We start from the raw sequence: 13543 nt of genomic DNA, 5'->3' as shown, positions 1-13543 counted from the left end.
TCCAAACAGCTCCCATTTCATTTTGTACTTCATCCCTTCTCACCTCTGTCTCTCCTCAACCCTCTTTCCAGTGAGTCATTATGACAATGAACTGCAGCGTGAGTGCTGTTTGGATGGCATGAGGGAGACCCCCCTGTCATACACCTGTCAGACGCGCAGTGAGTACATCTCGGACGGTGCATCCTGTGCTGAGGCTTTCCTGCACTGCTGCACAGAGGTGGAGAACCTGCGAGACGAGATGAAGCAGGATCAGCTCAACTTGGCCCGCAGTAAGAGATGGGTGATGAGGGAAGGGGGGAAGAGGGCTGGGTGGGTCATCCACGGCCAGACAAGAGATTGTACATAAAGATGGACGACACGTCTCCGCTTTCTCCCACTATTTAGAAATTCAAATCCAAAATGTCCAGAATACAAACGCTGCCATCTTGTGCATTTGGAATCAGAGTCTGAGCAGTAGCGATCAGGGGTAGGAGCCACGCGCTCAACCAATCACGAATCAGTCATAAAAGAAGTAATGTATTATTTTTAATCAGAAAAATTACAACTTGAGCAAAGATCAGTGTGATAAGAACTACCTAAAATGAGAAACACAATTTATTTGACGTGTAGTTCGTTTGATCCATGTTATTGCCAAAAACTCTTTTGACATCTTCGTCGGTGTCTTCTACGTTTGTGACACAGATTTTTCATCCAGAGATATTTGTATTCTTTTAGTTTTCTTCATTTTTGCATCTGTCGCGTTTAAGAAATGTCATCAACACAAAAAGCAGCTCTAGAGACCAGATTTATCCCGTATACTGCAGCCAGCCACCAGGTGGCGACCGAGACCGGCTTCACTTTTGTGTCCATTTTTATATAAGATCTATGGGTCAGACTGGTGGTTGTGAGACAATCAAAGTGGTAACCTTCCTTGTTAATGACTCTCCAGGTGAGGAGGACGACAACGATGACATGGACAGCAATGAAATTGTTTCTCGCACCAAGTTCCCTGAGAGTTGGCTGTGGTCAGAAATCAAACTGCCTCCTTGCCCGCCACAAACACCGAACTGGTGAGGCAATGTTGTGCCATAATGCATTAAACGTTATACCATAAAATGGTGTGCCTTTCGGCATTCAATAAATTTGGTTATCAAAATAATATATATAATATTATATTATATTAATATTTTATTATTAATATTAAATAATAACTTTAATTGATTAAAGTGTTATTGGGTGAAAAGATAGCCAAGATATTGATTAAGTCTCATAAAGGTTCTAAATACAAATCTGAAACTTAACAAATTAACAATTAAATTAATAACTATAACCAAAATTACCATATAGATAGTTAAGTTGAAGGATATGGAGTTCTTGACAGTGTAGAGGTTGGCAAAATTCACATATGCAACATTAAGGAAAACATTTATTATGAATATAATAAAGTATAAAAACACAAATTACTGACGGTGTACTTACTAAACAAAGACAGGTATGTGAGTATGCATGTGTGTGTGTCTGTGTGAGTCAGCGTGCTTTCAAAATGGCGGCTGGCCAAAGAGATAACACCCTTTCCCCCCCTATGTGCTTCCAAAATGGCGGCTGGCCACTCTGAAGAAAACACCCTTCCCCCCCTATTGGAATCTTTACGACATGTAGCAGGGGTCAGAGCTAATTAGGTGAAGGAATATGCATGTGTCTGTGTGTGTGCCAAATTAGACAAAGTTACTAGATTGGATGCAACAAAGACTGTGAAGAGCATAACAGACTAACATTACTTTCTCAATAACTTGTAACCAAAATATCACAACACCACAAATCAAACTTATAAACATCACACAGAATCGAATAAACAGTCTTGCTTCGCCTAGTATAATTATTAAGCCCAGTTGTGTTAGCCGTCCGTGGAAAGGGGAAAAAGAGTTGCTGTGCAGTTCGCAGTTCTGTGAAGTCGTCTTGCTGGTTTCTGTCTCCGGCCTTAGTGATTCTGTTGAGCTGTGCAGCTCAGTTGCTGGCTGAAGTTTTCAAGCAGGACATCGAGTCGCTGCTTGAAGGGTTGGTAGAGCTTGGAGGTTTCCTTGGTGAGATGAGCTGGAAGCTGCACCTTTGCACTCCTCTCGAAGAGTTGGATGAGAAGAGAAGATGTGAGCTGGAGAAGAGGCTCGACAGCCTTCCCTCCTGTGGAAGGATTGTTGGAAGAGGCAGGAAGAGACAGAAGAGACAGAAGAGGGGGAGAACAGGCCTTATATTGGCCCGGTGACCTCACAGGTCATGGGGTCCAGAGTGACCAATGGGAGTTGAAACCTGTGTCCCTGGGGGGGTTTTCACACCTCTGTGTGACATTGATGCCCCCTGGGAGACTGAGTCCTGGAGGAACATGCGGCTTCAGACTTTTGACTGAACATGTGATACCGAAGTGTTGTCTCACAAAAACCAGGTCCCAACAGCAACTAAAATAGACATAAAAAAATACTATACTTTGTTCATGACACCACCAACGTTGAAAACCTCTCTGAGTCCTTGCACTTTTTTTTGGGGGATTCAGTGACTCCACATCCTTTATGAAGGGCGTTCCTTTGCAAGACTCAATCACAACCTGGCAGTTCACTGGCATCAGTCTTTCAAGAACCCACGGTGAGGACTCGGTGAATTTTTGTCGTACCACGATCATCTTAAATCTCTCTCATCCCCCTATTTCTTTCTTCTCTGTTTCACCACTTCTTATCCTTCTCATCGTTAAGGAATCTGCATTGGCGAACCATTGGAAGTGATTGTCTGGAAGCCATTCTTCATCGATCTCAGACTGCCCTACTCTGCTGTCCGTGGAGAGCAGCTGGAAGTTAAGGCGATCCTCCACAACTACAGCCCTGATGTTATCACAGTAAGTCTGAGCGCGATGCTTTGTTGTTTCAGGATGGAGTCAATGAGACGATGATCATTTTTCTCACTGATGTCAAAGAAAGCAAAAGTAGATATTTAAGTGATTGTTTCTTCTGGCTTTCATAGGGTTTTTGTGGGATCTTAAAAAGTCTAAGAAAGTCTAAAATTGGTTGAATTTTAGGCTGTAAAGGGTTTTAAATGTGGTAAAATGCAACATTCTAAGTCTTAAATATGTTTAGGTAGGTCATTTAATTCTAAATCAGTTGCACTTTAAGATTACCATTATTCATTTCTGAGAGAAATGTTTTGGCTTCATGCATAGTTTCTAATATCTCTATCTGTGTAGTTCTTTCTCTGTGATGTAGATATTAGCACGCTCTAATAAAACTACAAATAAGACCAACATGGGACTGATAGCTGAGTCTACGAACACCTTGGTCAGAGTTTGTCACAGTACACTGATACTGCCTGTAGTTTGTGAGATAGTTTGGTGTTTCCAGGGTTATTATCTACTCTGCTACTTCACTTTATCTTCAATTATGGGGAAGTATAAATAATTCTGTGACTCCAATATTCCTTTGTATCTGTCGTAATTGACATAAGTCTTAAATTTCATTCATTATGATCTTAAAAAGTCTTAAATCTTACTTGTAAAACCCTGAAGAAACCCTGGATAAGTGCAGTAGTGGCTGACATTGCTCCTTCTCATTCTCAAGGTCAAAATGTTCTTTTGTAAAACAATTTCAACCATTAAATTGTTGTTAATTTCTTTTATTTACATCAAAGTGTGCCTGAAATTGTCAAATATGAGAGGAATCATTGAAGAAGAATCCCCATCTTCTTGAGGCAGATCTTTGACCGACTGCACATATACCTCACTCATTGATGTATCTTTGTGTCTTTCCCAAGGTGCGTGTGGATCTGATTGAGGAGGAGCATGTGTGCAGCGCGGCTTCTAAACACGCAAGGTATCGTCAGGAGGTCAGAGTCGGGCAACAAACCACACGATCTGTCCCCTTCGTCATCATTCCCATGAAGGAAGGACAATTCCGCATTGAGGTCAAAGGAGTTGTTAAAGGGTCACATCTCAATGATGGAGTCATGAAGATGCTGCGGGTGGTGGTAAGAGAAACACACTCTGTAAAATACCTCTTTCACACCACATTTAGCAGGTGTAAGCAGGTATTTAAAGGCAGGTAAACCTGCTACAAAGGTGAATGACACCTTTCCCATTGCCAGAAGAGGAGTTTGCCTTTTTTCCCCCCTGGTGCATCATGTTCTACGTCACAAACTCCTGCTGTCTTGCGAAATTGGCACGTTCAACCGGGTATCACCTGTCCATCACTGCCAGTCGGATCAAACCCATGTCTGCTGCAGAGCCATTTGACTCGGGAGTGAATAACGATTGTATCCATTCCCATTACAGGCAAAAGCCAGATGTTAGTTGGAGTTTGGGGTTTTGAGATGTGTACGCAAGATGCAATAACCGCATAATAGGTCGGGGCAGTAGTGAGACCTTAATGGAGTCAGTGGGCACGTCATCAGTGACAGAAGTGGCGAGGAGTACTGTAGACAAGCTTTGTGACCAGGCTTGGAATTATTTGTATGATGTGTTGTTGATTTTTCTGTCTTGATCTTAACATTTGCTAAATGTTGATCTCCTTGAGGGTCTCCATCTTTGTTTATGTTTACCGGAAGTGGCAGAACCTTAGCAAGTATAACGCTCACCATGCAGCCGGTTGCCTACATGTACTCGACCTGAGGCCTGTTACTATGTGATGTGAATGTATGTGTGGCTGCTTTCAGCCCGTTGCAACCAGTGTAACCTGAGTTTTTGTACGTAGCCATTTTCATTTTTAACATATCCTGCTCTCATTAGGTGTGTCAATATCATTCCCAATAACTCCATCGGGCTCAATAAAGGCATTCCCCCCCTACCATCAAATCTGAAGGGCAAAGGCCCAGCCAAAATCAGATGGTCTGATCTGTGAAGGATTTCCTTTTTGTGTCACCAGCGTGTCCAGTTCTTACCATCTCATCGTTAGCTACTATGGCTGCGCTTACTGCGCAGCCTTTCAAAATGCAACATCAACTGAGAAAAAGAACCAGACCAATAAGGATTGAATATTTTAACAGACAAACCATTCTGTATTTTATTGTAAACCAGCAATAAAATACTTTATATTACTTAAAAAGTAGTTGTGATTTGTAATGTTTGTTTCTGCTGTTTTTTTTAACAGCCAGAAGGTGTTCTGGTTAAACAATCACAGATTATAACACTAGACCCCCCTAACAAAGGTGTCGGTGAGTTTACCACATAAACAGTTGCATTTGATAGTAATGTAGTAATATTGTGTTTTTATTATTACTTGAATTCATCATGTTTCTCTCTTCAGGAGGTACACAAGTGGAAATTATCAACAGTGGAATCCCAAAGACAGATTTGGTTCCAAACACACCTACTAGCACACAGATTTCTGTGACAGGTGGGATTATGGTACATTTGGACATGTCGTGTATCGCATGCCCGTAAAATGAATTCATGTTTATTTGCTTGTTTCTTCCTTGATTTAAAGTGCTTTGGTTTTTCTGTTGGTGTGTGTGCCTGCAGGGAGGGAAAACATTGCTCCAATGGTAGAGAACGCAATTAGTGGGCAGTCGATGGGCAGCCTTATCTACCAGCCAGCAGGCTGCGGAGAGCAGAACATGATCCACATGACCCTACCTGTCATTGCAGCCACTTATTTGGACAAAACCAACCAGTGGGAGGCTGTGGGCTTTCAGAAACGAAACGAAGCCCTCCAGCATATCAAGACCGGTAAGATCACTCAGATGTATTTACTCGCACATACCTAATTTTACTGTGGCTGAAGTGGTATCAAAACAAACAAGACACAACATGCTACCCCTGCTCCACATATCCGAGCTACAACACTCAAGCTGTTTTCAGACATGAACTCAATGTATGGCACCACTTTTTCATCCTGAAATATTGGTACTCTTTTTCTCATTTTGTATCTTTTGCGTGTTAGAAACGTCATCAACCCACCAACTCACTTGCAGTGAATCCTGCAGAGGATTTCTTGCTCACATCAGCTCATTTTAACTTTATCCAGAGCTTTTACTCAGAGGCTGGCAGGAGAAACTCTGGAGCCTCTCACTCTGACATTTGCGTTCTCACATACAGCCCCGGAGAACATCAAGGGATTATCTGGAGTTAGGTTCAAGGCTGAAAGCAGCTTAACACATAGACACAGACACAACTAAGGTTTTCACCCGGTTTTTACAAACAAAACTGCCATCAGTTCTATTCAGTAAAAGCATTGTGTGTTTTGTTTGTGTCCAGGTTACCAGAACGAGCTTGCCTTCCGTTAAACTGATGGCTCTTTTGCTGTATGGGCCAAAAGCAAAAGTAGCTCCTGGTGAGGCATCATAACATCTATGAAGTCATACGTAAACATCCTCTAATATGTAATGTAATGTCTCCTAACGTATATTCTACTATACTGTGAGAGGAAGGGTGTATTTCATTAGCAAATTTATAGAACTGAACAATTACCCCCTCTCCCCTCCCTAAGGCTGACAGCGTACGTTACCAAGGTGTTCGCCATGGCCAACAGTCTGGTGGCAGTGCAGAGCAACGTGATCTGTGACGCTGTGAAGTTCCTGATTCTCAACGCGCAGCAACCCGACGGCGTGTTCAGAGAAGTCGGAAGTATGTACCACGGAGAAATGATGGTGCGTACACTAATTTCATCAACATCAGTCTTCAACTTAAGGGAGATGAAGAACAACATTACAAATGTTATAACCATATACAAATAGAATTAAATTTGTGCATATGCGTGTGTGTAGGGTGATGTGCGTGGCTCCGATTCAGAAGCCTCCATGACGGCCTTCATCCTCATCGCCATGCAGGAGTCACGGACTCTATGTGCTGCCACTGTTAGTGTGAGTACCTGCTATCTTGTATTTCTTCATTTACTTACTTCTCATTATGAAACCTTTGGCTGAGCCCTGCCCCCCTTATTTACTACTGCCACTGCTGTCAACCTTCCTGTTCTTGCACGGCACATACAGTTACAATAATACTTGTGGCAGATTTACTGCTCAAAAAGTACATTTACTTTGATACTGTAATTAAGTTTATTATTAAGTAGATTCATTTTCAGGTACTTTTCACTTTTAGGGTCAGGGTTACCACACACTACACGTATCAGCAAATAACTGTACTTTCTACTCCTTGCAATGCATTGTGTAACATGTTGTATTATAGTGATTCCCCTCATCCTCTTTTTTTCTCTCCTGATGCCCAGAGTCTTCCAGGCAGTGTAGACAAAGCGGTGCAGTACCTGGAGAGGCGTTTGGACAGCCTCACCAACCCATATGCTGTTGCCATTACATCGTACGCCTTGGCCAACGAAGGCAAACTGAACCGAGAAGTCCTCTTCAAGTTCGCTTCTCCAGGTGCTGCCACACAACAATATTATATGGATGTGCAGTAACAAATATAAAACACATCCACAATTAATTAGAGCCCGAACAACATTGATATTATGGGAAGATTTAAGCCAAAAATATAACACATACCTCTGCCAAAGCCCAACAGTCCCATTGTGAAACTGCATTAAAGTTCACTAGATCCAGATTTTTATTTGCATCTTCACCAAATTACAAAGACTCATGACTATTAGTCCCCTAAAAAGTCTGATTGGTTTCATCCAGATCCATGGATTATTCTCTGAGATATCAACAAAAATATCCAAGTAAAAAAAAGCCCCAAATCACGTTAAAGTAAAGTAGAAAAAAAAAAACTTGATCAGTCCCCCGATCCAACTCTGCACCAAAATTCATTATTTTAATAGTTTCTTTCTTTTGTCATGCCCCGCCTCTCCACACAATTTTTAATGAAAATCAGTTGAGTGTTTTTTGCATAATCCTGCTAACAATTAAACAAACAAAAAATATTGTTGTCTGTAAAGTATATATATTTTATAGTTGAATATCAAGTCTTATTTCAGAAATATTTAACATAAATGTACATTTTAAAAACTAAATGTCAAATATCTGTATTTGCCTTAAAAATCCATTATAAATTGGATTTTCATGTAAATAAGCCTGTATTTGCTCACATTTTCCAATTCCTCCTATTTTTATTTAATTTTTTAATCAAAATTAGATATTCTAAGTCACTGAAGTTTGTCACAAGTTCTTCTTTGTATTAAAAAGTTGCTTTGTCTGTTTTTTCCCCTCAGAGCGGTCCCACTGGCCTTCACCTAAGGGACGTATTTACACACTGGAGGCCACAGCTTACGCTCTTCTGGCTCTGGTCAAGGTCGGGGTAAGCATGTCCCACTTACAGTATGTGTGTTTGACCAGCATGTCGAGCTACACACAATAACAGTCACAAGCCATGCCTCCTCATTAAAAGGCTGGAGGGAGTATTAGGCTAGTGCAGTGCCTGTTTTATAAAATAACAATTTGGAATGGGCTGATCAGAAGTTACAGGGAACTTCTCTGAGGACTAACCCTAACCCTGTTCTTGTACAGTAAAAAACATTGCTAACCATTGATAATCGATTAGTTGTATCAGGCGAGCGCCAAGTCTCTGCAAGGAAGAATAGCCATGATAGAAAAAACAAATTTATATGGTGGGTTTCTGAAAACCCAACCAAAACCGATCACAGAGACTTCAACCCTTTTCTCCCCCTCTGTTTATAAAGGCCTTCGAAGAAGCCCGACCTATTGTGAGATGGTTCAACCAACAGCAGAAGGTGGGCGGAGGATTTGGATCAACTCAGGTAACAAAGCATTCTCTCCATATGCACCTCTAGCTAGTTATCATGCATTTGAATTGTCATTCATTCATTCAACCTTTACTTTAACCCGGGATTACATTTAGGTTGATACCTCATTTACAAAATAGCTGAGTACAGAAAATTAACAAAATTACAGTTCATGAAATGTTATTCAAAGCAAATTAATCAATTAAAACCAATGAATCAACTACAACAAGAAAAGCTGGAGGTAAAATGAGATTGACAACTTAAATTGCCCCAAGGATTAAATTGAGTTGAACTTTAGATCTTACTTTATGTTGTGTAAATGAATCTGGACCTATGAACAATATCTTTGGTTTTTAAAAGTGTTATTTTCTCCCCCTCGCTCTTTCTCTATCTCCAGGCTACCATCATAGTGTACCAGGCTGTAGCAGAGTACTGGGCCAGTGCTAAAGAACCAGAGTACGATCTGAATGTGGATATCTTGTTGCCGGGCAGGTCAAAGCCTGAAAAGTTTATCTTCAACCAGGAAAACAGCTATACCACAAGAACATCTAAAGTGAGTACACACTCTCACACACAAACTTGCATGTTGCTTTTCTTTTTGTTTCCTCTGCTGATCCAGTGTGTGTGTGTGTATTTTATATCCTCAGATCAATAATATAAACCAGGATGTGAAAGTGACTGCCACAGGATCAGGAGAAGCAACAGTGACAGTAAGTAAAAAAAAAAAAAGTTTTGTTCTATGCTCTATCATCTGGTGTGTATCTGTTCTTTATTGATCCCAGATCCGACCAGATACATTTTTAACCTAGTGTCAACAAAGCTTGTACGACAAAAGCCCATTTATGTGATATTTTCTGTGTGACAGATGGTGTCGCTGTATTATGCTCTACCTAAAGAGAAGGAGAGCGACTGTCAGACCTTCAACATGTCAGTGCAGCTCATCCCAGGTAATTTGTCTCCTCATTTTTATTTGTTGTGATCATTTTTCATTTTCTCTGTTTGTCTCCTTGTATGCGTCTATTTTGTTTGTGTAACTGCAAACTGTGTTTTTCCTGCTGCGTCGCCATCATTCTGCCAAGTTGTTTTTCTTTATGAGAGAGGATTTAATGCTTGTGTGTTATCTTGCTTTTCCAGACAAAATGGATGAGAAGATATACAAGCTGAAAATAGAGGTTTTGTAAGTACAATAGAGAAACAATACTGACTGAAGTGTTTTTCATATTGTTTTAACTGTCTCGTTTAATTGATCATTGTACATTTCCTACACAGATATAAGGACAGGGAGCAAGATGCAAGCATGTCAATCTTGGATATCGGTTTGCTGACTGGCTTTACCGTCAACACTAATGACTTGGACTTAGTAAGAGCTTTTACAGATACACACATACCCACATGGAGCCAATGTGAGAAAGGAGATGTTTAATGGTTTTGAAAGGTGTCTGACACGGTTTGTTTGTGTGTGTGTGTAGTTGTCTAAAGGACATGCCCGCACTATTTCAAAATATGAGATGAACACTGCCCTGTCAGAAAGAGGCTCACTGATCATCTACCTGGACAAGGTAAGACGTAAGCCTTTCTTCCCCCTTTCCCCTTTTTCTCTAGACCTTGTTCTGTCTCTACATCACATTGGCTTTAAATTTCTCCGCAGGTTTCTCACACACGACCAGAGGAGATCACATTTAGGATTCACCAGCCGATGAAAGTGGGCGTCTTACAGCCAGCCACTGTTTCTGTCTATGAATATTATGACCGTAAGCCTCAAACACACTTAGAATGACAGTCAGTAGAGCACTTACCTTCCCCAAGGCCTAACAGTCGCCAAAATTCAATCAAGCTGCACCAAATTGCACACACTCCAAAACATGTCCTATCAAGTATTTAATGTTGATTTTCACTGATGTAAGCCACTGTATATTTGTTTTCCATTGCAGAGAGACATTGTGTGAAATTCTATCATCCAGAGAGGAAAGCTGGACAGCTACTGAGGCTCTGCAGAAATGATGAGTGCACATGTGCCGAAGGTAAACAGGGTGGTGTCTCTTTGAAGACAAAAGCCATCCATACATCCATCCACTATCTATACCCCTTATCCTTTGAGGGTCACGGGGGGGGGATGCTGGAGACAATCCCTGCTGACGTTGGGCAAGAGGCAGGGTACACCTTGGATAAATCAGGGGCCAACATATAGAGACAACAACCGTTCACACTCACATTCACACCTACAATCTCCTGCTTAACTTTCGACTGTTGGAGGAAGCCACAGTAACCGAAGAAATATCACGTAAACACGGGGAGAACATGCAAAGACACGCTCAACACATGACACTAATGTAGTGCTTTCATCATCCTCCATTGTCTGTTACCTGCAGCCTTTTAGTATCTCACCTCATTCAATTTGGATGAAGATTAAATGTGGTCGTGGAAAGTGGCTCATAGTAAATCTCCAGAAGCTGATGTCTCCGATCGATGCATCCATACACCAACACATGTTCTCAATTAATCAAGTCATCACTTGTGTATTTACTTTGTGCTTATTGTTTATTTCCAGAGAACTGCAGTATGCAGAAGAAGGGCAAGATCAGCAATGATCTGCGCACAGAAACATCTTGTGAGACTACTCCTACCAGCAAAATAGATTTTGGTAAGATGCACTAAAAATGGTCTGCACTTGAGTTGAGATTTGTTTAAACCTGAACATATTGTGTGTTTGTGTAAGTGAGTGATTGTTAAATAATCAAATAAGTGAGGTAACAATCTGCATCTTGTCTGTCCTCAGTGTACAAAGTGAGACTGGAGAATTTCACAGATGGTTTGTCTACTGACATTTACACAATGAGGATATTGGAAGTGATCAAAGAAGGTGGGTATTTATCTCCTCTGTGAACCATCGGGAATTTAAATCACCTTGTGTTTTATTGAATATATTTCTACGGCCGTTTTCACAGAAAGTTTGCACCAAGGTCCAAAACCAGGATCATGTCTTTTCTACATTGTTTGCATTTGATCTGTTGTTTTGGTTTCTGATTTTTTTGTAATGTCCTGTCGCCATCACCTATGTGGGCTGTCTGCCTCTACTTCATTTTGATGAGTTTGTAGACAGACCTGCTGTCAGTTCGGCAGGTGGAGAAAATGAATGAAACAGTTGATTTCATTCATTTCGTTGCCACAGTAATATCATTAACGTATTACTAGCAGCATTACAAACTTCAGGCACGATATTATTGGTACTAGAGACTGCAAGCATTCCTGCAAGCAGCTTGCACTTCTTTGTCTGTCCTCTATTCTTTAATGCCATCTCAACTTTGACAAAAATTTGGTCCATTGGTTCAGACCCTGGTCTGATAACTGCTATTTTGTTTCTGGACTAAACTGAAAAGTCAGATGTGTCCGGACGAAAAAGGGTAGGTGTGAAGAGGTGTAGGTGGCATAGCTACACCTGAACTGAGTGAACTTGTAAAACATGTGCCATCAGAGAAGTTTGCCTTTGTGTTTTTTCCGTGGTGCGTCATGTCTGACGTCACAACCAACACATGAGGTGCTCTCTCATCTTGCTGTCTTACCAAATTAGCGCGTTCACCCGGCTGCCATGTTTTCATCACTGCTGATAAGAGCCTCGTAAAACCAGTGTCTACTGCTGAGTCGTTTGCCCTGGAAGTGAATACAGATTGAATCCATTCCCATTGCAGACAAAAGCCAGACATTAGTGAAAATGTTAAGGTTCTTTTTGACCAGTTGAAGTTCACCCGGCAACAGACAGTTGAAAAGGGGCTCTTTTTTTTTCTGCATTGTTGTTTCTGTAGGCACACAGAGCAATAATTGGCCATTTAAAGAAAGCATATTTATTTAGATTTGGGCAGAGGGGCAGATGAAAAGATTGATTTCTGTTTGCAAAGTAGAAAACTACCCCTAGCAGCAGGCTAACCTAGCTTGCATCGCCAGACAAAAAAACAGTGGGGGTACAGCCCAGCACCTGCATGTAAACCCCCATTAGACCCCCAACATGTCTCACTTTTCATTTATGTTACAAATCTCCTTTAGCTCTCCATTCAATCCTCAAGCATCTTCTCTCATTTATTTCAAATCGCAGGAAGTTTCGATGTGGGTCCTCAGGGGAAAGAACGCACATTCCTGAGTTATCCACACTGCAGGAAGTCTTTAGATCTGTGCAAAGACAGAACGTACCTCATCATGGGCACGTCAAAAGATATTCACAGAGACGAACAACATCAATTGTAAGTTTCTTTGTGTTTAAACAACTGCAGCTCCCATGTTATCTACTGTTTCTGCACTTTTTCGACATCATGTTCCATGATATTTTCACATGTGGTATTTCACTCTGCTCTCCACAGGTACCAGTACGTGCTCGGGGAAAGAACCTGGATCGAGTACTGGCCCAAGGAAGCCGAGTGTCAAGTCGAGGAGCACAGACCAACGTGTTTGGGCTTGGAGGAGATGGTCCAGCAGTACGAGCTCTTTGGATGTCAGCAGTAGCGTAACACGAGAGAAAACGCTTTCCTTTTTAAATCATTTTTATTTTCTGCTGTAAGATGTGAAGGATTTAAACCTTATTACGTGCATTGTGTTGATTAAAATGTAATGGTCTTCATCTCATTGTCAGTGTCTTTTTTCAATCAAACTCTGTAATCTGCTGTGATGTGGAATTTAAGACAACTCACACACTATGGATCAATTAATATTTGCAGCAGTAATAACAGACAGTTTTACTGTAACTGAAATGCTGTGCTTCTACTGGCTAAATTGGTTAACAAGAAAATCTGGTCAAACAAATACTGTGAATAAAAATGCAATGGGAATGTGATGCAGCAGCCTCTCATAAAATTCAAATGAACATTAAATTAGGTGATTCAATTGTTGGACAAGTATTAAGGTGACGTGTT

The 13543-nt window shown here is 41.0% G+C and overlaps 1 protein-coding gene and 1 pseudogene across 1 annotated transcript in view; one reads left to right on the top strand and one right to left on the bottom strand.

The window, feature by feature from the left end:
* Positions 1 to 13251, top strand: part of LOC118103836 (complement C3) — a 28697-nt gene extending 15446 nt beyond the window's left edge. Inside the window, 26 exon segments of the mRNA XM_047343349.1 lie at positions 72 to 269; positions 929 to 1049; positions 2525 to 2613; positions 2721 to 2860; positions 3769 to 3981; positions 5100 to 5163; positions 5256 to 5345; positions 5471 to 5677; positions 6206 to 6281; positions 6438 to 6597; positions 6715 to 6810; positions 7176 to 7326; positions 8115 to 8200; positions 8583 to 8660; positions 9043 to 9198; positions 9293 to 9355; positions 9511 to 9592; positions 9780 to 9822; positions 9915 to 10005; positions 10115 to 10204; positions 10294 to 10396; positions 10577 to 10666; positions 11194 to 11286; positions 11422 to 11505; positions 12733 to 12877; positions 12995 to 13251. Coding sequence (XP_047199305.1) covers positions 72 to 269; positions 929 to 1049; positions 2525 to 2613; positions 2721 to 2860; positions 3769 to 3981; positions 5100 to 5163; positions 5256 to 5345; positions 5471 to 5677; positions 6206 to 6281; positions 6438 to 6597; positions 6715 to 6810; positions 7176 to 7326; positions 8115 to 8200; positions 8583 to 8660; positions 9043 to 9198; positions 9293 to 9355; positions 9511 to 9592; positions 9780 to 9822; positions 9915 to 10005; positions 10115 to 10204; positions 10294 to 10396; positions 10577 to 10666; positions 11194 to 11286; positions 11422 to 11505; positions 12733 to 12877; positions 12995 to 13136 — 2951 coding nt within the window. The 3' untranslated portion in view covers positions 13137 to 13251.
* The window catches only part of LOC124854558, a 226801-nt pseudogene that overhangs the window by 96375 nt on the left and 116883 nt on the right, over positions 1 to 13543 (bottom strand).

The sequence above is a fragment of the Hippoglossus stenolepis genome, chromosome 2 (assembly GCF_022539355.2).
Source record: "Hippoglossus stenolepis isolate QCI-W04-F060 chromosome 2, HSTE1.2, whole genome shotgun sequence".
Taxonomy (NCBI): domain Eukaryota; kingdom Metazoa; phylum Chordata; class Actinopteri; order Pleuronectiformes; family Pleuronectidae; genus Hippoglossus; species Hippoglossus stenolepis.
Note: the sequence above shows the minus strand (reverse complement) of the source record. Positions and strands in the feature narration are given on the sequence as shown.